Source organism: Electrophorus electricus, chromosome 1 (assembly GCF_041902795.1).
Source record: "Electrophorus electricus isolate QZ-2024a chromosome 1, ASM4190279v1, whole genome shotgun sequence".
Lineage (NCBI taxonomy): Eukaryota > Metazoa > Chordata > Actinopteri > Gymnotiformes > Gymnotidae > Electrophorus > Electrophorus electricus.
The window spans coordinates 747,372-774,350 of NC_137497.1; the positions used below are offsets into that span (position 1 = coordinate 747,372).

General features: G+C 40.2%; 2 protein-coding genes across 5 annotated transcripts in view; one reads left to right on the plus strand and one right to left on the minus strand.

Moving 5' to 3' along the window:
• Nucleotides 1-1,812: 1,812 nt before the first annotated feature.
• On the plus strand, nucleotides 1,813-26,812 carry LOC113568383 (NACHT, LRR and PYD domains-containing protein 3-like). Of its 4 annotated transcripts, none has more exons than XM_081706183.1 (11): nucleotides 1,815-2,102; nucleotides 3,420-3,527; nucleotides 3,641-3,787; nucleotides 11,083-13,251; nucleotides 15,728-15,901; nucleotides 16,463-16,636; nucleotides 17,505-17,678; nucleotides 19,158-19,331; nucleotides 20,152-20,325; nucleotides 23,352-23,398; nucleotides 23,578-26,812. In XM_081706183.1, the coding sequence occupies exons 2-11, from the start codon at nucleotides 3,478-3,480 to the stop codon at nucleotides 24,189-24,191; spliced, it is 3,897 nt and encodes a 1,298-aa protein (XP_081562309.1). In that variant the 5' UTR covers nucleotides 1,815-2,102; nucleotides 3,420-3,477; the 3' UTR covers nucleotides 24,192-26,812. The 4 variants fall into 4 exon arrangements, with proteins under 4 accessions (XP_081563377.1, XP_081562309.1, XP_081563061.1 ...); XM_081706935.1 differs by having other exon boundaries at nucleotides 15,827-15,901; XM_081706560.1 differs by having other exon boundaries at nucleotides 11,086-13,251.
• Nucleotides 26,750-26,979, minus strand: part of spef2 (sperm flagellar and cilia associated 2) — a 36,299-nt gene continuing 36,069 nt past the window's right edge. The window contains exon 37 of the mRNA XM_081719846.1: nucleotides 26,750-26,979. Coding sequence (XP_081575972.1) covers nucleotides 26,923-26,979 — 57 coding nt within the window. The 3' untranslated portion in view covers nucleotides 26,750-26,922.

A 26,979-nucleotide genomic window follows, 5' to 3' on the forward strand; every position in this document is an offset into this window, starting at 1 on the left:
TGAGCTCACATTAGACCCAAACACAGCACACACACGTGTCTCTCTGTCTGAGAGGAACAGAAAGGTGACATTTGAGAAGGCGCAGCAGTTGTATCCTGATCATGCAGAGAGATTTGATGTCTGGAATCAGGTTCTGTGTAGAGAGAGTCTGACTGGACACTGTTACTGGGAGGTTGAGTGGAGTGGGGAGGTTGGTATATCAGTGACATATAAAGACATCAGCAGGAAAGGAGTCAGTGGTGACTGTGAGTTTGGACGTAATCTAAAGTCCTGGAGTCTGTTCTGCTCTAATAACAGTTACTCTGTCAGACACAATAATAACAGAACTGCCATCTCTGCCCCCCCTGCAGCTCCAACAGAGTAGGAGTGTATCTGGACTGGGCTGCAGGCACTCTGTCCTTCTACAGCGTCTCTCTCACACACACACTCACACACTTACACACACTCCACTCCACATTCACTGAGCCCCTCTATGCAGGGTTTTGGCTTTTAGGTCCAGATTCCTCAGTGTGTGTGTGTGTGTGTGTGTGTGAGCTAGAATAGCCTCCTGTGTCTTGGAGGAACACCTGAGTCTGCAGGGAAACACACACACACACACACACACACACACACACACATACATGTACACAAGTTTAGAGCAATAACAAATTCTGAAAAGTTTGTTTTTAACGAATATATTACACTATTGTTTTTTACATAAATTTAATAAGAAACACATAAATATAAACATAATGTAATTAGGAAAATGATTATATTATCGGTTGGAATAGGACACTACAAATTAAGATATTTACAGGATTATTAATAAAAGAGTCAAGGCACTAGTGAATGGTTGACCCCTATAGTGAGGTGTCCAGTGATAACAGTACAGTTACTGTTGGTTGCCCACTGTAACTGGGCAACTGTTGGTTGCCCACTGTAACTGGGCAACTGTTACACACTATACACAGGGTTGGTTGGGCAACCCAGTGATGATGGTACTGTAGTTAATGGTTGTTCCTCCAGTGATAACAGTACACTAGTGAATGGTTAACCCCTATAGTGAGGCATCCAATGATAACAGTGTAGTGCAGTAATGAATGGTTGACTGCTATAGTGAGGGGTCCAGTGATAACACTATAGTAGTGAATGGTTGCCCCCTACAGTGAGGGGTCCAGTGATAACAGTATAGTAGTGAATGGTTGTCCACTATAGTGACCCTACAGTGATATGCCCTGTGTGTGTGTGTGTGATGGATCTGTTATGATTCTGCTGGATTATTTGTCCAGTTATTTGTCACTTAGGCAGATGGGTCAGGAACATTTCTATACTGATAGGAGTGACCTGTTCCTCTCCTATCTAATCTCTCTCTCTCTCACACACAACACACACACACACACCTCTTCATGGTATGCTTTGTATAGGCGGAAGGTTTTTTGTCTTTCATGGAGCCCAGACCAGCTGAACTGGTTTCTGAAATGAAAAGTTGTATCAAACTGCCAGTCAAAACTTAAACTGAAGCCAAAGAACATGGCATCTCTCTCTCTCTCTCTCTCTCTCTCTCTCTCTCTCTCTACTTGTCTCCATTCACCTTTCACACAGATATATGACACATCTGATGGGTTACACCCCCCATCCTACACACACACACACACACACACACACACACACACACACACACACACACACTCATACACACACCTTTACTGTGGTGACCAGACATCTGCCTTTTCTTTTATCATACACATATGGACTATACTAAGCAATGTTGCTTAGACACACACACACACACACAGAAAGAGGTGTGGTATGTACAATAGGTCAGGTTTTTCTACTCTTGTAATGTAGCAGGACTGAAATGTTTGTTTCCTTGTAAAGAGAAGAAAGGTGTAGCCAGATTATTGTTCAGATCATAACAGGGAAGAAACATACAGTGTGTGTACAGGTGGACTCCATTGAAGAAACAGAGAGTGTGTGTACAGGTGGACTCCAGTGAAGAAACAGAGAGTGTGTGTACAGGTGAACTCCAGGTACTGTAGAGTTGCCGTATCTGTGTGAACTCTGGACATCCTGATGAAGACAGAGCTGTCCTTCCTGGAAGACTTAGACTGAACCCAGTAAAGGTAAGATTGATCCCAGGTTGTTATCGATATTACTGAATCCAATAAAGGTAACACTTTGTGTGCTGGTCATCTGTGTGTGTGTCCATCTGTGTGTGTGTGTGTGTGTGTGTGTGTGTGTGTGTGTGTGTGTGTGTGTGTACGTGTGTGTGTTCATCTGTGTGTGTGGTCATCTCTTTTTTGTTTATCTGTGTGTGCTGTTCATCTGTCGCAGATGTGATCAACCAAATTGCTTTTAGCTGTCTACTTAGAACAAATACTTTAGAACCGATTACACTCACATATCATTATATATAGCAGGCCTATGGAAAATGGATACCAAGGAAAGTGGAGCCTCTCTGTGTTGGCAGACGATTACTGAACACTGAAGAGAAATGTTTCTGAGGCCAAATATTCGAGGAATTCATACACCTCTACAAGACTGTACATATTTTTATGTGTAATAGCAGGCTTATTTATGAATAAGTAATATGTACTTATTGTAAATGTCACCTAAACACCTAAAAACCATGCCTGAAACATGCCTGAAAAACAGAATTCACTATAAAAAGAACTATGTGGACCAATATATATATATATATATATATATATATATATATATATATATATATATATATATATATATATGCTCAGTGTTATTAAATGAGTTCCATTGAAGTAACTCACTAGTCATGTTTTGCCATTCTAGACTGTAGAAGCCCTAAATGTTACTATTAATATTAATGTTTTTCTTTACTGATGGCAGAAAGCAGAACTTTCTCTAATCACCTTATCACTCTGTTGCTTGATTAAGTGCAATACAATAATGGCACCTACTGCACTGACCAAACGAGAGATATCCATTACCTGACTCTTAAGTTCACCCAAATCAGTCACAGTTTTATATCATAGTCTATGCTGACAGGTTTTGCTATCTCATGACTTCTTTAGGTTTGTTACGGTCACACTGTTAGGTTCCGGCCTAGGCAGCAGAGTGAGAACAGTAACAACGCACACTTTAGTACAGAGTACTAAAATAAAGCAACATGTCTTCAGTTTGGTCTTATAAATATCTGTAGAGGTAAACTGTTCTGTCTCCTTCAGTTTGGTCTTATAAATACCTGTAGAGGTGAACTGTTCAGTCTCCTTCCGTTTGGTCTTATAAATACCTGTAGAGGTAAACTGTTCAGTCTCCCACATGTCAACATGTATGTCACACACTGTAGTTGCATTGTGCTTATTTGTTTATGAGGCAGTAACTTAAATTACAGTGACATCAAGTTCATTATAATCAGTGTTTTAGTGTCCAGCTCCTACTCATCATGTATGAACTGTTGACAGAGAGCAGAGAGCAGCATCTCCAGTGACCAACTGTGTGTGTGTGAAGACGAACAACTCCATGATGGAGCCTCATAACTCCAGCAGTGGAGGAGGAACCTCTGACCCAAAGTGAGGATCTTTCCATCAGCACTTAATCTGAGGAAACAGGAAGAGGGAATATTCAGGATAAATGAAATGTAGTGAAGGATGTAATTACTCAACACTTTCCCCATCTTCATCAGGGTAAAGAGAGCAGAGTCTCCAACACCCTGCTGTGTGACTATGAAGAGTGAATCATCTTCAACGCCCAGCTGTGTGTCTATGAAGAGTGACTGGTCCATGGAAACGCATCTTAATTTCAGCAGTGGACCTTTGCCCTCTGACCAAAGGTGAGTGAAAGATTACAGACTAATTACAGACTCTTTCATATAAGTGTAGGTTTGGGGAAGGGGGTATTTTCTGTTTTCTGTGTTTACATTTACATTTATGGCATTTAGCAGATGCTCTTATCCAGAGCGACTTACAAAAGTGCTTTGTCATTTACTCATAGAATATATCCAAGTACAGTATAGTAGGTTAGAATTAAACATACCAATGATCTAGAATACTGTACAATACAGGGATGAATGCTGATACCTAGAAGTGCAAAATACATAAGGTCTATCTTAAACAATGATAAGTGCTATAAACAATAAGTGCTAGAGTTTGTTAAAAAGCATAAATAGTGCCCTACAATAAGTGTTAAATTAGTCAGTCAATAAGGGAGCAGTGTCAGTTGTCCTTTAAATATTCTGCAAATAGATGGTTCTTCAGTCTGTGTTTGAAGACTGCAAGGGACTCTGCTGTCCAGACAGCAAGTGGGAGTTCATTCCACCATCTTGGAGCCAGGACAGAAAATAATCTCAATGCTTGTCATCCATGAGACCTGAAGCAAGGTATTTCAAGCCGAGCCGTACTTGAGGTTCGAATTACTCAAGGTACAGATCAGGCTTTGACCATTGACCTCATGTATGAAGGGGCTGGTCCATTTTTGGATTTGTAGGCAAGCATCAGGGTTTTAAATCTGATGCGTGCAGCTACAGGGAGCCAATGATTGAAGGTTGAAGTCACCAAGGAGAATGAGTGGATTTCCTTCAATGAGGATGTCGAGCTCATCAATGAAGTGATCTAGGGAACCTGGAGGGTGGTAGATGACAATGATAAGAAATTTGGTGGGGATGGCATGCAATTCAAAAGAGGAAATGGAAAGTGTAAAGAAGGAAAGTGGAGTGAAACGCCACTCTCGAGACATTAGTAAACCTGTGCCACCACCCCTGCCAAAATGCCTCAGAGAATGCGTAAATGAAAAGGCAGAGGACAGGGCAGCCGGAGTCGCCGAGTTCTCAGGGGTGATCCATGTTTCTGTCAGAGCCAGGAAGTGTAGGAAGTGGAGGGATGCTAATGCTGAGATGAAGTCAGCCTTCTGGACAGCAGATTGGCAGTTCCAGAGCCCTCCTGCCACCACGATATGTGATGGTGTGAAGCGTTGTGAGTCAGTGAGGTTGCTGAGATTGCGACATCTATGATTGTGTCAAGGAGATCTGTGGGATATGTGGACAGGAATTGTGAAGCACATTTCAGAAGCTTGATTTGTGGATGTATGAGATAAAGGATTGAGATAATATGAGAAGATACTTAGCTGAGTTTGTGAAGTCTTGTAGGTGAGATGTAGATGAACTGATTGAGAACACCACCAAACCTCCAGATGTTGATTGGAGTCATCCTAATTTAACTCAGTTCAATAAGTGCTGAGCCCACCCCTCAATTCACACCTAAGGTCAGGGTGAAACTACACCTTTAGTGAGTAATTACCGCTACCAAGGAACTAACAACTAGGTTTAGGCAACAAGCCATGAATTTCACAGAATCTAAGATAAAACTAAGTGAACTCAGAGCCTACCTTAACCAACCAGATGATAATCCAACGAGACAAACCAAAGCACACTGAAGCTGATGTTAGAGTCGTCCTAATTGAACTCAGTTCAATAAGTGCTGAGCCCGCCCCTCAATTCACACCTAAGGTCAGGGCAAAACTACACCTGTAGTGAGTAATTACCGCTACCAAGCAACTAACAACTAGGTTTAGACAACAAGCCTTGAATTTCGCAGAATCTAAGACAAAAGTAAGTGAACTCAGAACCTACCTTAACCAACCAGATGTTTAGATCTCTGAAAATGAGTTCTCTCATTAAGTGATATATGTACTTTTCAAATATCTACCCATAACTAATAGGGACTACAATCTATAGAATCTATAATAGAGAAACAGGACATGGTGAGGAGTTATTAATCACTTAGCTAGGGTTGTGTAACCTGCACTCAACAGTACACACCAGAGGAGGCTGATGTTATTAAACACTCAGCTGGGGTTGTGTAACCTACACTCTACAGTTCAAGTTCAAAGTTCAAAGAGGTTTTATTGTCATTTCAGCTATATACAAGTACACAACAAAAACGAGACAGTATTCCTCCAGGACCATGGTGCAACACAAAACAACAGTGCAACAGACAACATGCTACACAAGTGCAAACAGTCCAATATAGTGCAAAAATGTCATTAAATAAACATTAAATAAACAATAATAAATACAGAACAGGACAAATACAAAATGAGTAGACAGTGAAATTATTTAGTGCAGTACACAGTACTGGGAATATGTAAAGTGAGTTGTGCATAGGAGTCAGTGACGTGCTACACTGAACATAGCAGTCACCGGTAGCAGCCAGAACAGTTCAGAGTACAGTGCTGGTTTAGTACAGTACTCTAGCAGCAAGTAGGATAATGTGCAAGACTGCAACAGAAGTGTGTTTATTAGTTTATTTGTGTGAGGTTTGACTTCAGCACTAGTCCGATGCAAAACAATGTGTGAGTGTGTGTATAGATATGTATGTATGTATGTATGTATGTGTGTGTGTGTGTATGTGTGTGTGACTGTGTATAAGCATGTATAAAAGTGCAGATTTTGGAATCTGAATTAGAATTGGAGTTAGACAGAGTTCAGGAGTCTAATGGCTTCTGGAAAGAAGCTGTTGCACAGTCTGGAGGTGTGGGACTGAATGCTGTGGTACCTTCTTCCAGATGGCAAAAGGGTGAACAGTTCATGTGAAGGTTGTGTGGGGACTTTCACAATGTTGGTGGCTTTCCGGATGCAGCGTGTTATGTAGATGTTCCTGATGGAGGGAAGAGAGACCCCAATGATCTTCTCAGGTGTTCTCACTATTCTCTGGAGGGTCTTGCGGTCAAAGACAGTGCAGTTCCCAAACCAGGTAATAATGCAGCTGCTCAGGATGTTTCCTACAGTACCACTGTAGAAGGTAGTGAGGATGGGTGATGGGAGATGGGCTTTCCTCAGCTTCCGAAGGAAGTAAAGATGTTGCTGGGCTCTCCTGGTGATGGAACTGGTGTTCAGGGTCCATGTGAGGTTCTCCGCTATGTGAACACCAAGGAACTTGATGTTCTTGATGATCTCCACTGAGGAGCTGTTGATGGCAAGCGGGGAGTGATCTTGCCTTGCTCTCCTGAAGTCAACACCCATTTCTTTTGTCTTGTCAACATTCAGATACAGGTTGTTGACCTTACACCATCTCACCAGTTCTCGCATCTCCTCTCTGTATGCTGACTTGTTGTCTTTGTTGATGAGACCCACCACGGTCATGTCATCGGTGAACTTTATGATGTGATTCGAACTGTGCATTGCTGCACAGTCATGAGTCAGCAGTGTGAACAGCAGAGGGCTGAGTACGCTGCCCTGGGGAGCACCAGTACTCAGTGTGGTGGTGTTGGAAGTGCTACTCCCAATCCAGACTGACTGAGGTCTACCAGTCAAAAAATCCAGGATCCAGTTGCAGAGGGAAGTGTTCAAGCCCAGTAAGCTCAACTTTCCAATCAGATGCTGAGGAACAATGGTGTTGAATGCTGAACTGAAGTCTATGAAGAGCATTCTTATGTAGGTGCCCTTTTTATCCAGATGTGAGTGCCAGATGAAGTGTGGTAGAGATGGCATCATCTGTAGAGCGGTTGGAGTGGTACGCGAACTGCAGGGGATCTAGAGAAGGGGGTCTTGATGTGTCTCATGACGAGTCTCTCGAAGCACTTCATGATGATGGATGTGAGTGCGATGGGATGGTAGTCATTGAGACACGACACCGTGGGCTTCTTAGGCATGGGGACGATGGTGGTGGTCTTGAAGTATGTTGGGACCATGGCGCCGCTCAGAGAGATATTGAAGATGTCTATCAGAACATCTGCAAGCTGGTCAGTACATTCTCTGAGCACACGACCCAGGATGTTATCTGGTCCAGCAGCTTTCCGTGGGTTAACTTCACACAGAGTATGCCTCAAATCAGCCACCGTCAGGCACAGCACCTGGTCATTTTGCGGAGGGATGGACTTTTCTGCTATAACATTGTTCTGCGCTTCAAACCGTGCATAGAAGTCATTCAGTGCATCTGGGAGGGTGGCATCACTGTCACAGGAAGGTGATGTTTTCCTGTAGTTAGTAATGGCCTGAATGCCCTCCCACATGCGCTGTGTGTCACCAGTGTCTTTGAAGTGTCCATGGATCCTCTCTGCATGTGCACGCTTTGCTTCCCTGATCGCATGTGACAGTTTGACTCTTGTTTTCCTGAGAGCCTCTCTGTCACCTGTTCTGAAGGCTGAGTCACGGGTCCTCAGTAGCATGCGCACCTCAGCAGTCACCCATGGCTTCTGGTTGGGGCGTGTGGTGATGGTCTTGGAGACAGTAACATCATCAATGCACTTGCTGATGTAGCCAGTCACTGATGCTGTATACTCTTCCAGGTTAACAGTGCCACTGTCAGTAGCAGCCTCCTTGAACGTAATCCAAGTTGTCTGCTCAAAACAGTCCTGAAGAGCAGAGATGGCTCCTGCTGGCCAGGTTCTCAGCTGCTTCAGAAGCGGTTTCGAGTGTCTGACGATCGGTCTATATGCAGGAATCAACATTACAGACATGTGATCAGAGTATCCGAGGTGGGGGCGGGGCTCCACCCGGTATGCGCCAGAAATGTTTGTGTAAACGAGATCCAGCGCGTTCGCTCCTCTCATTGCAAAGTTCACATGTTGATGGAATTTAGGCAGTACTGACTTGAGATTTGCGTGGTTGAAGTCTCCGGTGACAATAAACAGTCCGTCTGGATGAACATTCTGCAGTTCACTAATTGCTCCATACAGTTCCTGGAGAGCCTCTCGTGTGTGCGCGCTGGGTGGAATGTACAGCACGATTATAAACACGGAGGTCAATTCCCGCAGTAAATAAGGTAGAGATGGTAGAGCTGGCCTGCTAGGATTAGCTTTTAGCCTAGCACGGACTCCAGCTCGCTTCCCCCGCTTCTGCTTCCTTGCTCACCGCTTGCGGTGTCTCCCCCTTCAGCATTTGGACTTAAGTGACGCTGTGGTCTGCAGGCCTGGTACGCATAGCAACCTGAGCTCACAGAGCGTCTGAAGCACGCCGTCGTCCAGGTAGGTTTGTGCATTATGTCTTAAGTGTAGCAGGCTATGGCGGTGGTATACATGGAGCTTTGTTGTTTCCATGTATGTGTGGTTTAAGATGCTGGGAAAAAGTAGTATAGATGACAGATAGTAGCACAATAGCACCATTATCGAACCTAGAGTGGCCACTGCGTGCTACCGTGCCGCCATTTTGCCAACTTGTAAGGCCATGTGAGTACACACCAGAGAAAGCCTCATAAGATCTAAGAGGGGTGGAGACCTGCATAAACTTTACAACAGTTCTGTTAGTAATACAAAATGTACAGTTGGACACAGTTGGAAAACACTTGGTAATGCCAGTAACAGTTTACCAACATAAAAACCCACCCACCAAATACATTAGAAAGTCTAACACTATATAAGATCAACCAGGGTCCCTGGAAGCATTTGAAGCTATGTGAAAACTCTAACACTATATACTATCATCCAAGGTTCCTGGAAGTGTTTGAAGGTCTCTAGAAGTGACTGTTCTCAGCTTCAAAAAGCAGAAAGTCCTTGTTCGTGACCTGGTTCTGTCTAGAATGTTCCTCCAAAGAGATCCAGAGCCACACTCAAAACAACAAATTGTTCAAAAATATTTTTCAAGAAATCCATCAAAGAGCTTTGCATAAGGTGGTGTCATTTTAGTTCTCTTATTATGAGCAGTATTTGGAGTAAAGCAGTTAAAAGTTCTCTTAGTCTTAAATGAATATCTGTGGGACAGTTTTTCTCAGGTCTTGCATCATGAAAATGTTGAATGGCTTTCAAATTGTTTCCTATAATAAATTAGTAAATTTAATTAATATAGCACTTTTCCAAGACAAAGCTACATGTTTCACAAAAACATTCATTACAAAAAAGTTAAACTATACATATACAATTAGCACAGCACCAACATTTACAACTCCATAAAATCCTGAGAATAAAATTGAAATGTTTCTTAAAAGAAAATATAGAATCAGAAAGTCTGATATTGAGAGTAAGACTGTTCCATAATTTCAGTGTACAGACTTCATTTCAGCCTCGGAACAAGAAGAAGACTTTCATTAGAAGGTCTCAACGATCTGGTGCTTGCATGTGAAACTAGCAATTCCCTAATGCATTCAGGCACATCGCCATGTAAAGCCTTAAGGAATATCCAACACTTTAAAATCAATTCTACATTTCATTGGCAACCAGTGAAGGGAGCTACTGCAGTGACTTGATCCCTGCGCCAAGTTTACGTTAAAAGCTGTGCAACTGCATTTAGAAACTTTACCAAATTGACCTGTCTAAGGCACTGCAATGATCCAGAAGAGCTGAAACAATCCAGGAATAACTCTCAAACCTGAAAATTCACCATCATCATTTCAAGACCAAACAAGATTCCTAATATGTACTGAAAATTTTAACTGAAAATCAAAAACAACGCAAAAATTCCTGGGGATTAATTTGTGGTTCACTCATTAATTTGAGTGAACAAAGACTTAAGATTGTTATTGATGTATCTTCATTTAAAGAAAGCATTAATAATGAATAATTCATCCATTCTTTAGCATCAATACACTTCATTAAATTGTCTTCTCTGCTGAAATCATTCAATTTAGTGGAAAGATACATAAAAATGAAATGAAATATTAAAACATTTAATTAAGTCACCAAGATGGAGCAAATAAATATAAAGTATATATATATATATATATATATATATATATATATGTGTGTGTGTGTGTGTGTGTGTGTGTGTGTATGTGTGTGTGAATGTGTGTGTGTGTGTGTATCTGTGTGTGTGTACATATATATATATATATATATATATATATATATATATATATATATATATATATATATATATATATATATATATATATATATATAGTGTGTGTGTGTGTCTGTGTCTGTGTGTGTGTCTGTGTGTGTGTGTGTGTGCGCGTGTGTGTGTGTGTCATGACTACATATAGCCTGTATGGTCTCATTTTTGATGAATGTGTATAATCTTATTATTGACATCTTTACAGTATGAGTTTACAGATTGTTGGTGTATATATACTCTTGTTACTGATGTCATGTCTGTCTGTATGTGTGTATATAGTCTCACACTAATTACCTTGTGTTTCAGTATGAGTGAAGAATATCTTCTCTTCCTCTCATCCTGTCTTTCCCCTTTTTCTCTGTTAGCAGGGGGAGAGATGATCTCCTCCAGGTGTCCAGGTGTGGAGTGTGTGATGATCTCCTTCAGGTGTCCAGGTGTGGAGTGTGTGAGCAGGTTCTGCCAGACCCAGTCTCCATCACCTGTGGACACAGGTTCTGCAGGCGGTGTATCAGCAATTACTGGGACCAGTCTGCTCCATCACGAGACTTTTCCTGTCCCCAATGCATACAGAAATCCAGAACCCATCCTGTTCTAATCCCACACAAAGACATAGAAGAGTCCATACAGCAGGACTTACACACACCAGTGGATGATGTCCTGCACAGAGTCTTATACACACACAAAACCAGCATGAAGAACAAGTATGAGAGTCTATTTGAGGGAGTCAAATCACAAGAGAATAAAACCCTCCTGAACAGGGTTTACACACAACTCTACATCATAGATGGAGAGAGTGAAGGAGTGAATGAAGAACATGAGGTTTTACAGATGGAGAAAACACTCAGGAAACAGCTGGTACAAGACACTCCAATCAACTGCTCAGACATCTTTAAACCTGTAGAAGATCCTGAAGGAGACATGGAGGAAGAGAAGATCAGAGCTTTGATGGCTGAAGGTGTCAGACACACAGAACCAAAAGAAGATAAAGGCCCAGAAGTGCCAAAGCTCAGAACTGTTCTGACTAAAGGCATTGCAGGCATTGGGAAAACTGTCTCAGTGCAGAAGTTTATTCTGGATTGGGCTGAGGAAAAAGCCAATCAGGATATAGATTTCATGTTTGTGCTTCCATTTCGGGAGCTGAACCTGATTAAAGATGACCACTACAGTCTGCATAGACTCCTGTGTTACTTCCACCCTGAGATAAAAGATCTGGACCCAAAGATATATGATGTGTGCAAAGTTGTGTTCATCTTTGATGGCCTGGATGAAAGCAGAATTCAACTGAACTTTTCCCAGTGTAATAAAGTATCTGACATAAGCATGACATCATCAGTGGGTGTGCTGATGTCAAACCTCATCAAAGGAGAGCTGCTTCCCTCTGCTCTCATCTGGATAACCTCCCGACCAGCAGCAGCCAATGAATTCTCTCCTCAGTACATCAACCGTGTGACAGAAATTCAGGGATTCACAGACCCACAGAAGGAGGAGTACTTCAGGAAGAGAGTCAGTGACCAAGACCAAGCTGAGAAAATCATCTCACACATAAAGACAGCAAAGACCCTCCACATCATGTGTCACATACCAGTCTTCTGTTGGATCTCAGTCATGGTGCTTCAGGAAATACTAAAACAAACTGATACAGAAATCCCTAAAACTCTGACTGAGATGTACACACAGTTCCTGCACACTCAGATCAACATGAAGAATGAGAAGTATGAGGGGAAAAAGGAAAGAGATCAAAAGAAACATCTGGAATCCAACAGGTCAATGATTCTGAAACTGGCTGAACTGGCTTTCAAACAGCTGATGAAGGGAAACGTGTTGTTTTATGAAGAAGACCTGAGAGAGTGTGGCATTGATGTCACTGAGGCCTCCATGTACTCTGGGATCTGCACAGAGATCTTTAGGGAGGAATCTGTGCTTTACCAGAGGAAGATCTACTGCTTTGTACATCTGAGCTTTCAGGAGTTCCTGGCTGCTCTCTATGTGTTTCACTGTTTTCTCAGCAATAAAATGAGGGCACTGCAGACTTTTAAGTTACAGCCCAGTTGCAGGTCTGAAAATGTTCCTCTCCATGACCTGCTGAAGGCAGCAGTGTATAAAGCCTTAGAGAGTCAGAATGGACACCTGGACCTTTTCCTCCGTTTCTTGCTGGGAATCTCACTGGAACCCAATCAGAGTCTCCTACAAGGGCTACTGACACACACACACAGCAGCCAAGAGAGTGTCAAGAAGACAGTCCTGTACATCAAAGACCAAATAAAAACAGGACACCTCCACATTGAGAGATCCATCAACCTGTTCCTCTGTCTGTCTGAAATGAAGGACCAGTCTCTTGCCAGAGAAATTCAAGAGTATCTACAATCAGAGAAACACTCAGGAAAGAAGCTCTCTCCTGGACAGTGTTCAGTATTAGCCTGCATGCTTCTGACCTCAGAGGAGGTGCTGGATGAGTTGGACTTGAAGAAGTACAACACATCAGAGGAGGGTTACAGGAGACTAATTCCAGCTGCTGCAAACTCCCGAAAGGCTCTGTGAGTGTTTAACTATTGTTTATTGAATAATTTATATTAGTAATTGAGTACTGATGGCTAAATGTTTCATTCATCCTCACAATGAAGATGCCACACAGCTTTAGAGTTGATACACTGGATCAAACATTTTAAATTGGGGGTCCCTGCATATTGTCTAGTATTCCCACAACTCTCACATACCACAACACACCACAAGGTGGCAGAATAGAACCAGCAAAATCATTTGATATATTCAATGTTTGGTATAGTGTAGTGATGTAGTTTACTCCTCAACACTACTTCTACTGTGGGTGTCTGTGGTTCAATCCCTGTCTGGCCAAATGCGCTATGCTATACCATAGAGCACTTGTCCAGACTGGGATTGATTTGGCCTTGAGCTTGTCCTTGGGCAAGACTCCTAAATCTACACTTGTTTACCTCTGTAATAAGATTGAAAATTATGGTTCTTAGAGTCCTGTTGATGTTATACAGCCTCAAGCATTATAGGATCCATGTGTGGGGCATTGAATCAGAGGATTCTTTGTAGTCAATCCAGGCAGTGCACTGGTTGGTCTGTCTGGTCTTACAGTCTTGAGTGACTGTTTTATCCACCAGTAGGTGATGCTTGGTGTTCTTGCCAGTGCCTTTCTGGGCCCTACTCATGTATTGAGCCATGTGCCTATTAATCTTAACTGCAGTGATGCCTGACAGGATCTTCCATGTTGGGCAGAGGCAGGCTATCAACCAGTAGTTGGATGGAAATGGCCCTTTCTGGGTTTCCTACAGGATCAGGACTGTCCAGCTTTCAGTTAACCATTTAGGGTGGATTCCATCCATTGCCACCTAGCTCAGTTGTGCTGCCAGGCATTCATGGAGTGCAATTATAGGTCTGAAGGATGAAGAGCTGTCCCTTTCTTGGACATCTGCTAGCATAATGGTTACTGGAACCACTGGGCATTGTTGTGTGATGCCCATATGCTTTTCTAGTATTATTCAGTGTCTGGCTTTGGTGGGTATATGTGTGTATGTGTGAGTATATATATATATATATATATATATATATATATATATATATATATATATATATATATATATATATATATATATATATATATTGGTTCCTCTACCAGATGCCCTGGGAACTTGAGGGTCCTGCAAAGCATCTTAGCTGTTCCCAGGACTGCAATCCTCTGGACAGAGATCTCATTTGTTGTTCCTGGGATCTGTTGGAGCCATTCTCACAGTTTGGGAGTCACAGCCCCTAGTGTTCTGATTACCACCAGAACCACAGTTGCCTTCACCCTCTAGATCTTTTCTAGCTCTTCTTTCAGCCCTTGGTATTTCTCAAGGGATTTTTTTGTACCTTGTTCCTGATGATGCTATCTCTTGGGATTGCCACATCTATCTCTATGGCCCTCTTCTGCTGTTTATCCATCACTATTTCCAGTTGGTTAGTTGTTAACATCTTGTCTGCCTGTATCTGAAAGTCCAACAGGATATTAGCATGGTCATTTTCCACAACTTTGGTAATGTATCTTACTTTGACCTTGAAACTTCCAGCCTGTCCTCAACACAGATGTTTCTGTACAGTATGCTAGCCACTTGGTGATTCATGTACATACTGCCTGCTAAAATCTTGTATCCTGCTGTTATTTGCTGGATATAACACTAGGTATCTGAAATTGTACACATAGCACAATGATCGTTCAGGATTTAAATTGAAGTAGACACTTGGGACAAGACACCCATTCACATCCAGGCTTATTTTTCCATCATTTACTTTCCATTTGAGCTCATCTAATACAAAAGAAAAAAACAAAACAAAACATAAAACTCCTTTGATTTTTTGGGTGTATAATGTGTCTATTGATGCTGGAGATTCAGTTTCACTCATGCTCTACATTTCCTTATTCACCAGGGTCTTGCCTAATAAATTGAACGGTTTTGAGCATATACATGAAATGACTAAGTAGCTATACAATGTATTCCAGTAGGTGTCCTAGTCTTCTCGGAAGTGTCCAAAAACCTCTCCACATGCATGCAAAGTCATCAATCACTATACATCAAGTTTGCATGTTTCTTTTTGCTAAAACATCATAGCAAATTACTGTAGTAAGTTCCACAACAATATTAGCTTCATACCACCATTAGGGGAAAATACTGTAGCTAATACTGTAAATGCTTGGGAAAATACTGTAAATGCTGTAATACTGTAAAGAAATAGTATACTTTCTCATTTATACTTACAATTTAGCAGGATTATAAATTTTTCCAGCAGTGAATGGAAACATCCAGTGATTTGCTATGCAAACATTGAAGCTAATCCATGCTAGCAGCCAAGGTAGTCTATGCTAGCAGCACCCAAATAACTCCACATAAACTTCAGCTAAAATAAGCCTCTTGCTTGTTTTCTTTCTCAAGCTGTTCAAACCATTTCTGTGCAGTTTGATTTCTCACACCCTGTTTAAAATGTGCCTTACTTCCTCTGTATTTGCAGACTAGGTAACTGTAGTCTAGACACAGATTTGTGTAAAAATCTATGTTCCATTTTGGCATCATCAAATTCCCCCCTGAGAGAACTGTGTATCAATATCAGCACCCTGCAAGATGAAGGAATGAAGCTGCTTTCTGATGGGCTGAAGAGTTCACACTGTAAACTGGAGACACTCAGGTGAGCACATTGTAAAGTGGAGATACTCAAATGAAACCTTGAAAACTGGAGATGCTCAGGTGAGACACTGTAAACTGGAGATGCTCAGGTGAGACACTGTAAACTGGAAATACTCAGGTGAGCACACTGTAAACTGGAAATTCTTATGAAGTGATGTATTCACAGTAAAACAGTTATATTCTTATGACGTGATATATTCACAGTTAAACAGTTATATCATTATAAAGTGACGTATTCACAGTGAAAGTTATATCCTTATGGTGACATTCACAGTAAAACAGTTATATCAGTTATAATAGTTACAATTACATCTTTATGATGTGATGTATTTAAAATATTCATAATCAGTTGTTTTGTCTGCAAATCTTCATTTACTTAATATTTTTATCACTGGATTGTTAAGTGTACTGAAATTATGTTCATTAATGTAAATTAACAATTAATAAAAATTATTATTAATAACAGAATATTCCCTTGTTTAGTATCCATTTCAGGATGTTTCTGTGTTACTTGATTTCATACTATTTTATTCAATGGGCTTTATTTTCTCTGTCTTTGCAGTCTTACAGGCTGTAATCTCACAACAGACAACAGCAAAAGTCTCTTCTCTGTTCTGACATCAGAAAAGTCCTTCCTGAAAGAACTGAACATCAGAAACTATGACTTTCAGGATTCAGGAGTGGAGCAGCTCTCTGCTGCACTGAAGAGTTCACACTGTAAACTGGAGATTCTCAGGTGGAATTTCTGTGAATTCATTACTGAATTGAAATTTAGGAATAGTATGATGGGATAGTGAAGTCGATTGTGCCCAGATAATACAAATTAATGTCTGTTTTAACTCACTTTCAATAAAGGAGGCTCAAAACACTGTATTGAACTAATTAATTGACATAAAATGTACATTGCACTGTGTAAAACAGACAATTATTCCCAATCACAAATAATGGTTCCATAGTTGTGCCTGGTTTTGTATGCAGGAGGCGATAAAGCAGGTTCCCTAAATAAAGAGTCTGGAATTGAAACCAGACACAAGAGCAGGGCCAATGTACAGCCCCTGTGATCTGTCCTCTGATTTATTCAGTAGAGAAGACTAATGACCCTAACTAACTCATAACCCTCTGATTAGGTCTGTAAAATAGATTAATTATCCTAACTAACCCTAACCCCTAACCCTTTGATTATCTCACTAAAGAAGATGAATGACCCTAACTAACTCTAACCCCTAACCTTCTGATTATCTCACTAAAGAAGATGAATGACCCTAACTAACGCTAACCTCTAACCCTGATTAAGAAGATAAAACCCCTAGTAATAAACAGATCATGCGAAGCACAGATGTTTGCATATGGAAAGCTTCCTACACTTTTCTTACATTATCAAAAGCAAAAAGGCTGTAGGTTCTTTGGTCATGTATTATCTTAGTTAACATTAACTTCCAGCAAACAATGGCTTTAAGTTCTGTGGTTGTGTAAGACCTTAGCATTAACTTCCAGTGGTGCTGGAGACCACAGCAACTGTTCAAACATGATACTTTTTTTAACTTTGTTCATAAATTCTTTGTGGTGTATTATAATGTTTTTTTGTATTTGCTCTGTCATTGTAGAATAGCTCTCTTTAATCTTGGTGAACTGACATGTGGAAATCTGGGTTCAGCTCTTCAACTGGAAAACAGCTCCCTGAGAGAACTGGAGCTCAGTAATAACAGGCTGCAAGACTCAGGCGTGAAGCTGCTCTCTAAAGGGCTTGAAAGTTCACACTGTACATTGGAGATACTCAAGTGAGCCTTTTATGAATTCATTCTTAAGATGCACATTTTAAGTGATGTTATTCAATGATGTTACAACCTTGGCGAGGCTCCAGTCCGTAACAGGAAGTGTGAGAGACACAGCTAGACAACTGCCTAGTTGAAATGAGGACATACCACAATAGACAAAAGTTGTTCAATGGTAACCAGTATATTGTACAAGAGACAGTGTGATACAGGAATGTAATGCCAGAAGACCCATGCCAAAATAACAAACCAACCCACACTAGAAAAAAGATGCTGACTAAACATACACAGATAAAAGAAAATACACACACAACTACACTTACTCCCTGGGTGAAAACAGACCAAACTTACACCTCAAACAAAACAGCAGTCACTCATTATTCACCAGTTAACTCACAACAATGGAACAACATGAAATTTGTGCAAATATACAATCAGCAAACTAACTATATGGGCAAAGACAAGAGCAACGTCAAAATGGGAAGTCAAACACCTGGTCAATCATCATAGAACAATCTAGTAAAATGTGTCTCCAAAACCAAATCTTTCTGCTCTCCTATTGCACTGGTCTTCTTTCCTCTTCCTTTTATTTTGTCTCGGGGTTGGCAAAAGGAACCTTCATCTTTTCTCATGATTTGCTTGCAAGCATGAAACTCAGCAGTGGAATTCATAAGTGGATCTGGAAGCAGCTCTAGAATGGAACACAACTCACAGCATACACATAGACAACAAATAGACACAGTATGTGATACCCCCTCCCCCATAAGAGTGTACTTCTAGGATCTAGTATTCACAAAACAAAAACATCCAATTAGCACGTTGATAGAGCATCAGCCACCACAATGTCTATGCCCTTCTTATGCATAAATAATAAATTCTTATTCATTTATGTTTAAATTACAACCCTGAATGATTAAAACCCAGTGCATCAAACAATGATTTGTGCTAGCCATGCACTGGAGGAACACTAAGGGTTTGTGATCAATGTAAACAGTAAAAGGATCAATACTGCCACCAAAGTACACTTCATAATGTAATGCAAAGAGAAGTGCATGGGCCTCTTTCTCAGTTGTGCTGTATTCTATCTGGCTCTTGCACACTATGAGCAAAGCGCAAAACTAGAGACATTGCACCACCATATAAATGAGCACCCTGATGAGTCTGACCCAAATGTCCATTTTGACCACATCATTGATCATCCTGATAAGTCTGACCCAACGGCTGTTCATTCTGATATCACTGATCACCCTGATGAGTCTGACACAATAGCTGTCCATTCTGACATCACCGATCACCCTGACAAGTCTGAACTAAATACTGTCCATTCTGCAGTAGATCATCACAATGTGCAGCAGATTACTTTCAGTAATCACTTTAATCAAAAAAAGCCACAAAATGAGTTGTTTAGGCATCATGATCTAAATACATTTTTGTCTTAATGCATTAAATGATTCCTCACTGAATGTAAAATATTTGCCATTGCAGACTAGCAATGTGTAATCTTGAAGAACAGACATGTGAAATTTTGGGCTCAGCTCTACAACTTGCAAACAACCCCCTGAGAGAACTGGACCTGAGTAACAATGACCTCCAGGATTCAGGAGTGAAGCTGCTCTCTGCTGGACTGACGAGTTCACATTGTAAACTGGAGAGTCTCAGGTGAACATTCTGTGAATTCATTGTTGAAATGCACATTTTAAGCTGTGATGTTCTATGATGCATATTTTTTAAGGTTTTACACCACCTCAACCTATCATTTCATTCTACAATTACAGTAAAGATAGTCTATAATATTCTGTTTAATTTAATGTTACTTAATGTTAATTGTAAGAATAAATACAGTTTCCATTGCTCTGCATAGGAAAATGCAGATAACTGTGTGGCCTCTGTCACGTGGCCTTTGTTGATGTTACGTTGGCTTCCTTTTGTTCCAGAAAGTGCACCTTTATTTTCATTTTCATTCAAATGGCTTAGTTCAATGACAGTAAGACAAGCCACTGGGAGGAAAAGAAAATCTAGTTTGAGTTAAAAAAAAATAGATTTTAGGCAGACGTTTTATTCATTTTATTTTATTCAAATCTGGCATATACCAGAGTCCAGTTTTAATAAACATCTAAAGACGGCTGTACAACAGGATTATGGTTCTAAAACATTTGGAGATGGTGAGTTTCCAAATGGTTTTGTGGGATACACCATGTGAGTGAAGATTACAGCTAAAGAACAGCGCTCCAGAGTTGCTATGGAAACAGAAAGACAACAATTATTATCAACAATTATTACAGATTATGTAACAACTTTAGCAATAAATTACAAGATTATAGACATATTTTATCATTACAAAGCTAACAATGCAAAAAAAATGTTAAAAACCTCCAGATAAAAAAGGTTACTGTTTCATGGTTTTTAATTCCAAACTTTTCTTTACAGTAAAGTCTGCTACGTGCAAACACATTTTCTTCCTTCTCTCTCCTTTCTGCAGACTGTCTGGTTGTTTGGTCACAGAGGAAGGCTGTTCTTCTCTGGCTTCAGCTCTGCATTCAAACCCCTCCCACCTGAAAGAACTGGATCTGATGTACAACCACCCAGGAGAGTCAGGAGTGAAGCTGCTCTCTGCTAGACTGGAGGATCCCCACTGCAGACTGGAGACACTCAGGCATGTAGAAATCCCCTAAAACACCATGTGTTTAGGGTGAACACACACTCCAAATGTGAGAAACAAAAATCCAAGTGAAAAATTATGAATTTGGATGTATATAAAATAATAACCCATAACAGGAGACACAGAGCTGAGGTTCAGTCACTTTAATAATTTTCATGTATGTACGAGGAACAGTCAATCCAATCTCCTCTGACCCACTTCTACAAAACCCACCTATTTATACTTCAGTTTTACTCAAATACATAGTGTCATACATGACACACGTGTTCTTATTCCTCAAATACATAGTGTCATACATGAGACACATATGATCTTGTTCCTGAAATACATACAGTGTCAAACATGAGACACACATTATCTTATTCTTAAAATACAGTGTCACACATGAGATATGTTGTTACTCCTAAAATATGTACTGTCATACATGACAGATATGTTCTTATACCTGAAATACATACAGTGTCATACACGAGGCACATATGTTCTTATTCACAAAATACAGTGTCATAAATTGAAACAGCAGTATGTCTGTGTGTGTGTGTGTGTGTGTGTGTGTGTGTGTGTGTGTGTGTGTGTGTGTGTGTGGTGTTTCTGACTTACTGAAGGCCATAATCATCTGTTCTTTGTGTATGTGTGACAGGACTTCCTGTATCACTGGTCCTACTGTATGTATTGTACTCTGTGTGTGTGTGTGTGTGTGTGTGAGAGAGAGAGAGAGAGAGAGAGAGAAAGAGAAAATTAAAGTAGTTTGCTGTTATTGTGAGTGTGTTATAGTGAATTGTAGTACAGTGTCCTGTTATTGTGAGTGTGTTAATGTAACGAGGGAGGGGAGATGTGTGAACACACTTGCAAAGTGCCGATGCATTGCTTGGTATGTGAGTAACTAGTGAGTAATGCCATAATGAAAGTAACTAAGAGTTTGATAACTAATAGATTTAATAACAGAAACAAGTGACCAAAAACAGAACAAAGGACAGAAAGAACAACAGGCTAACAAGATGAGTAAATTGGAATTGGAAAACAGAGCGAAGGTAACTAAACATGGAGAACATATCAGATCTAACTAAACACGGAGAACACACGAGATCTAACTAAACACGGCGAACACACAGGATCTAACTAAACACGGAGAACACACAGGATCTAACTAAACACGGAGAACACACAGGATCTAACTAATCATGGAGAACACACAGGATCTAACTAAACACGGAGAACACAAAGGATCTAACTAAACACAGAGAACACAGGATCTAACTAAACACAGAGAACACACAGGATCTACTAAACATGGGGAACACATGAGATCTAACTAAACACAGAGAACACACAGGATCTAACTAAACACGGAGAACACACAGGATCTAACTAAACATGGAGAACTCACAGGATCTAACGAAGCGAGGAAACCTGAGAGCTAATCAAACACATATCTTGCCAAAACAATAACCCACAAACAAGAGACGTAGGAATGGGGTTTTTATAGGACTACAATTAGGGACGAACTCGGAACAGCTGGAGACGAAGGGGAGGAGACACGAAACTACAGAGAATGACATAAACCCGGAAGTAACTAGGTTGCCAGGGAAACGGGGAACGCTCCGGTCTGTGGACGTGACAGTTATAGTGAATTGTAATGCAATGTGTCCAGATATTCTGAGTGTGTTATAGTGGATTGTAGTACAGTGGACCTTTGTGAGTATGTTATGAATTGTAGTACACTTTGTGCTGTTATTGTGTGTTAGTGAATTGTAGTACCGTGCGCTGTTATGTGTTATAGTGAATTGTAGTACTGTGCGCTGTTGTGTTATAGTGAATTGTAGTACTGTGTGCTGTTAAGTGTTATAGTGAATTGTAGTATTGTGTGCTGTTATTCTGAGTATGATATAGTGAATTGTAGTACAGTGTGCTGTTAGTGTGAGTGTGTTTTAGTGAAGTGTAGTAGTGTGCTGTTGCTGTGAGTGTATTTTAGTGATTTGTAGTACAGTATGTGCTGTTATTGTGTTAGTGAATTGCAGTACAGTATGCTATTATTGTGAGATATACCGAATTGTAGTAGTGTGCTGTTATTTTGAGTGCGTTATAGTGAATTGTAGTACAGTGTGCTGTTATGTTTGTTATAGTGAAATGTAGTACATTGTGCTGTTATTGTGAGAGTGTTATAGTGAATTATAGAACAATGTGTAACTCTCACATTCATTTAGTAAGCAGTAAATTATCCACAAGGTGGCGCTATTGGAAACAAAGGTCCAACAGTGGTACTGTGTCACAGTTGTGCTTCACATCAGTGACTGTCCTTATTTTATGTTCACCTCAGTGTACGACTGCTTTGACAGGACTCTAGCAAAACAAACTGAAAATCAGCTGGCATCTGTGGAGCTATTTATTGTTGGGTTCATTTATTTATTTATATTAAGTTGTTGAAAATGTAAAACATTTAAGTTAAAATTTTATCAGTATATATATATATATATATATATATATATATATATATATATATATATATATATATATATATAATGTGAACATTACTTGTTTGAGATTTGAGCAAAGTAGTGCAGAGCGATAGTGAGCAGTGTCACAGATCGCCCAAATATTTAAATCTTTCAGAATCCAATTGTGGTTTAGGTTTTGGGACTGTTGTAAGGCCGCAGCACCTCCCCCAGGTCCTAGCGCTCCTTATCCCAGTAGATTATGAACTTGAAGAAGAATGATGAGTGATGGCACGGTTGAATAAGACAGAGTGAACGAAAAGTATGGATGACTGAAACTAATAAAGCATGTTTATTTGGGGGGGCGGGGCTAAAGAACATTAAAGGAGGCTGTAGCACCCCTAAATCAGGCCTAACAACACCGCTGGCAGAACCCATGCTGTAAGTGAATACATTCACACCACTAATAAAGCGTTTTTTGCCTAAGCTACTGTGTGTGTGTGTGTGTGTGTGTGTGTGTGTGTGTGTGTGTGTGTGTGTATGCATGTGTGTGTGTGTGTGTGTGTGTGTGTGTGTGTGTTTCTTTAGGGTGGAACATGCAGGGAAGATCAGAATCAAACCAGGACTAAGAAAATGTAAGCAGCAGTGCACATGCATGTGCACACACACACACACACACACACACACACACACACACTCACAAAATCTCTAACACTGCCCAACAGTATAAATACATACAATATGGAAACACTACATACACACACATCCCTACATTATTTGTGTTCTCTCCTCTAATGTCTCTTCTTGTGTGCAGATGCGTGTGATCTCACACTGGACCCAAACACAGCACACACACGTCTGTCTCTGTCTGAGGGGAACAGAAAGGTGACGCGTGTGTGGGAGCAGCAGCCTTATCCTGATCATCCAGACAGATTTGATGTGTGTGTGCAGGTTGTGTGTAGAGAGAGTCTGACTGGACCCTGTTACTGGGAGGCTGAGTGGAGTGGTGGGAGGGTTGAAATATCAGTGACATATAAAGGCATCAGCAGGAAAGGAGACAGTGGTGGCTGTGGATTTGGACATAATGTAAAGTCCTGGAGTCTGAACTGCACTAATATCAGTTACTCTGTCTGGCACAATAAGAAGAGAACTGCCATCTCTGCCCCTCCCTGCAGCTCTAACAGAGTAGGAGTGTATCTGGACTGGGCTGCAGGCACTTTGTCCTTCTACAACGTCTCCTCTCACACACACACACTCACACACTTACACACATTCCACTCCACATTCACTGAGCCCCTCTATGTAGGGTTTAGGCTTTGGGATTCTGACTCCTCAGTGCATGTGTGTGTCCTGGAGGAACACCTGAGTCTGCAGGGAAACACACACTCTTCTACCGAAACAACTGGTGGATATGATGACAGAGCATAGTATCAAACATACAGAACAAGTGCTCTTACCCACAAAAGAATAGTCAAAAGTATTTTTTAAACTTTTCAGACTGGATTTAGACCCTGTTATAGTACTCAAACATGATACTGATCTATTAACCAGTGATCAATTAATATCAATGCTGTATTAACGCCAATGATCTATTAATCCCATTTGACAATTTCCAATGTCATTGTGCTCATAGAGCACAGTGCATCAAATGATACCATAGACCACAGGATACATCTGATACCATCTAGTAATCTTGTAAGAATTAAAGGACATGCTCTATCCTGGTTTAAATTCTGACTGATGGCTTTCAATTTGTTTATGTGAACAATGTATCCTTTGATAATGCTGAGACAAAGTATGGTGTCCCACAAGTGTGTGACACCAAAAGGTAATGATGTCAACATCAATATGAAAAGGTCATGTTGTCAGCATCAATACGAAAAGATAATGATGTCAGCATCAATATTTACAAAGTATTTACAAAATACTTTTTAATGTAACACTGTACCACAATTCTAGCACTTCAACAAAGTCTTTAGCAATCATGTCTAATGTCAACATCAATATGAAAAGGTAAAGCCAACATTAATATGTCATGTTGATCTGGAACTGTAAATGTGTAAATAAATATTTTGTTAAAAGGTGTCGGTAATTGTTTGAAGTGGAAACATTGGTGAAAATGGGCCAAATTGTGAATGATGGTAAATCCATTGTACTTTCTACAACAAAAAGATCAAGTCTGAAAATACATCATCAAACAGGAAATAGTCAAACAGCAGATTGTCAGACTGTCTGAAGGTGTGACAGGAAATGGAATATAGAGGCACAAGGAAGGCGAAGAAGAGGCGATAGATGGAGGAGAGGAGATAGATGGAGGAGTGGCGATGGAGGAGTGGAGCTAGATGGAGGAGTGGCAATAGATGGAGGAGTGGCGATAGATGGAGGAGAGGAGATAGATGGAGGAGAGAAGATTGATGGAGAAGAGGAGATAGATGGAGGAGAGAAGATAGATGGAGGAGTGGTGACAGATGGAGGAGAGGAGATAGATGGAGAAGAGGAGATTGATGGAGGAGAGGAGATTGATGGAGGACAGGAGATAGATGGAGGAGTGGAGATTGATGGAGAGGAAAAGACAAAGTACGTGTTAGTAAATAAAACTTTCCTAAACTTGGTCACAGTATTCAGACTTGCCTTCACATAACAATTCATAGATTTACGTTTATGTGATTATGATTCCAGTTGTACTTTATATATAATCACTTATAAGCTCTACCATTATGCTACTAGCTAATATAAGTCCTTCACACACCAGCTTTCATCATCAAGTGTTTGCTGTTTTGTAGAAGACAAAATGATTCTTTTGACTTAACGAATATTAACGTAAGCCTGTATGTGGGGTGAAGTTCATACTCAATCTTCATGCTTCATGGTACTTAAATGGAATGGCTCCTATATGATTGGTGTGTCCCAGACTGAATCACAACACACATCTTGGTGCCTTGTGTCAGTGCCACTTAAAGGGACAGTTCAGTTAAAAATCAGATTTACTTGAATTGTCGCTTACCCTGGATGCAATTGATAGGCCAAAACATGTCTGGAGTCCAAATTTTGCTTCTTTAGTTTAGAACAAAAGCTGCTAACATTGCTAACAAACTCAAAAATTGCTGTACGTCAACAGCAATGATAACAGACTTTGTAAATAATAATAATAATTTATAATGATAACAGCCTTTGTAAATAACATGGTTCTCATGTTTTAAGTTTCTTAAACACCTGTCACCTCTTGACAATTCATGACCAAATATGTTCAGTTAAACCTTATACACCAGACACACCAGCAGGTAGATGTTCAATTAGACCATATAAAAATAGTGCTCTCTGAACTATAATTGTCAAATAGTGTTCTCTGAACTATGAGTCACAGAGTGTTTTCTGAACTGAGGCACATAGAGTGTTCTCTGAACTATGTCACATAAAGAGTGTTCTCAGAACTATAATTCACAAAGAGTGTTCTCTGAACTATAAGTCACAAAGAGTGTTCTCTGGACTGTGAGTCACATAAAGAGTGTTCCCTGAACTATAAGTCACATAAAGAGTGTTCTCTGGACTGTGTCACATAAAGAGTGTTCTCAGAACTATAACTAAGTCAAAGAAAGAGCCCTCACAGCTTTGCTTGGTTAGTTGTTTTTTTCAGAATACAAAGATTATAGCATTACAGGGTGGTTTAGCCAGTATAACTATCAGACTTACAGAGAAACAATGCAGCCTTGTCACAAGCAGAACTCTATATTTTAGTAATTTTTTCTTAGTAGTTATACCTTAGTTTAGCAAAATGTATTGCAAAAGTTTATTTTAAAGAACAACAATATGGTACTTACATCTAATAACTCATAGTGTGCTTAAGTAATATCTGACATCTAATAACTCTCAACAGTGTATTTAAGTAATATTTTAAAGATATGTGAAATGCCATGAGTGTGTCTTTTTGTGTGAAATTACATTTATTTATTTGATTGTATATGTGTGTTTGTTGTGAATGTGAATAGTTGTGTGTGTGTGTGTGTGTGTGTGTGTGTGTGTGTGTGTGTGTGTATGTGTGTGTGTGTGTGTGTGTGTGAATACATTTGTGTGTCTGTAGAGGTGTAGATTTATGTAAGATTGTGTATGTGTGTGTGTGTGTGGGTGTATGTATGTATAGAATTATGTAAGATTTGGGGGTCTATGCTGCTGTAGACTCGCCTTCACTCTGCTGGGACAATAGAACTCTGTGAATGTC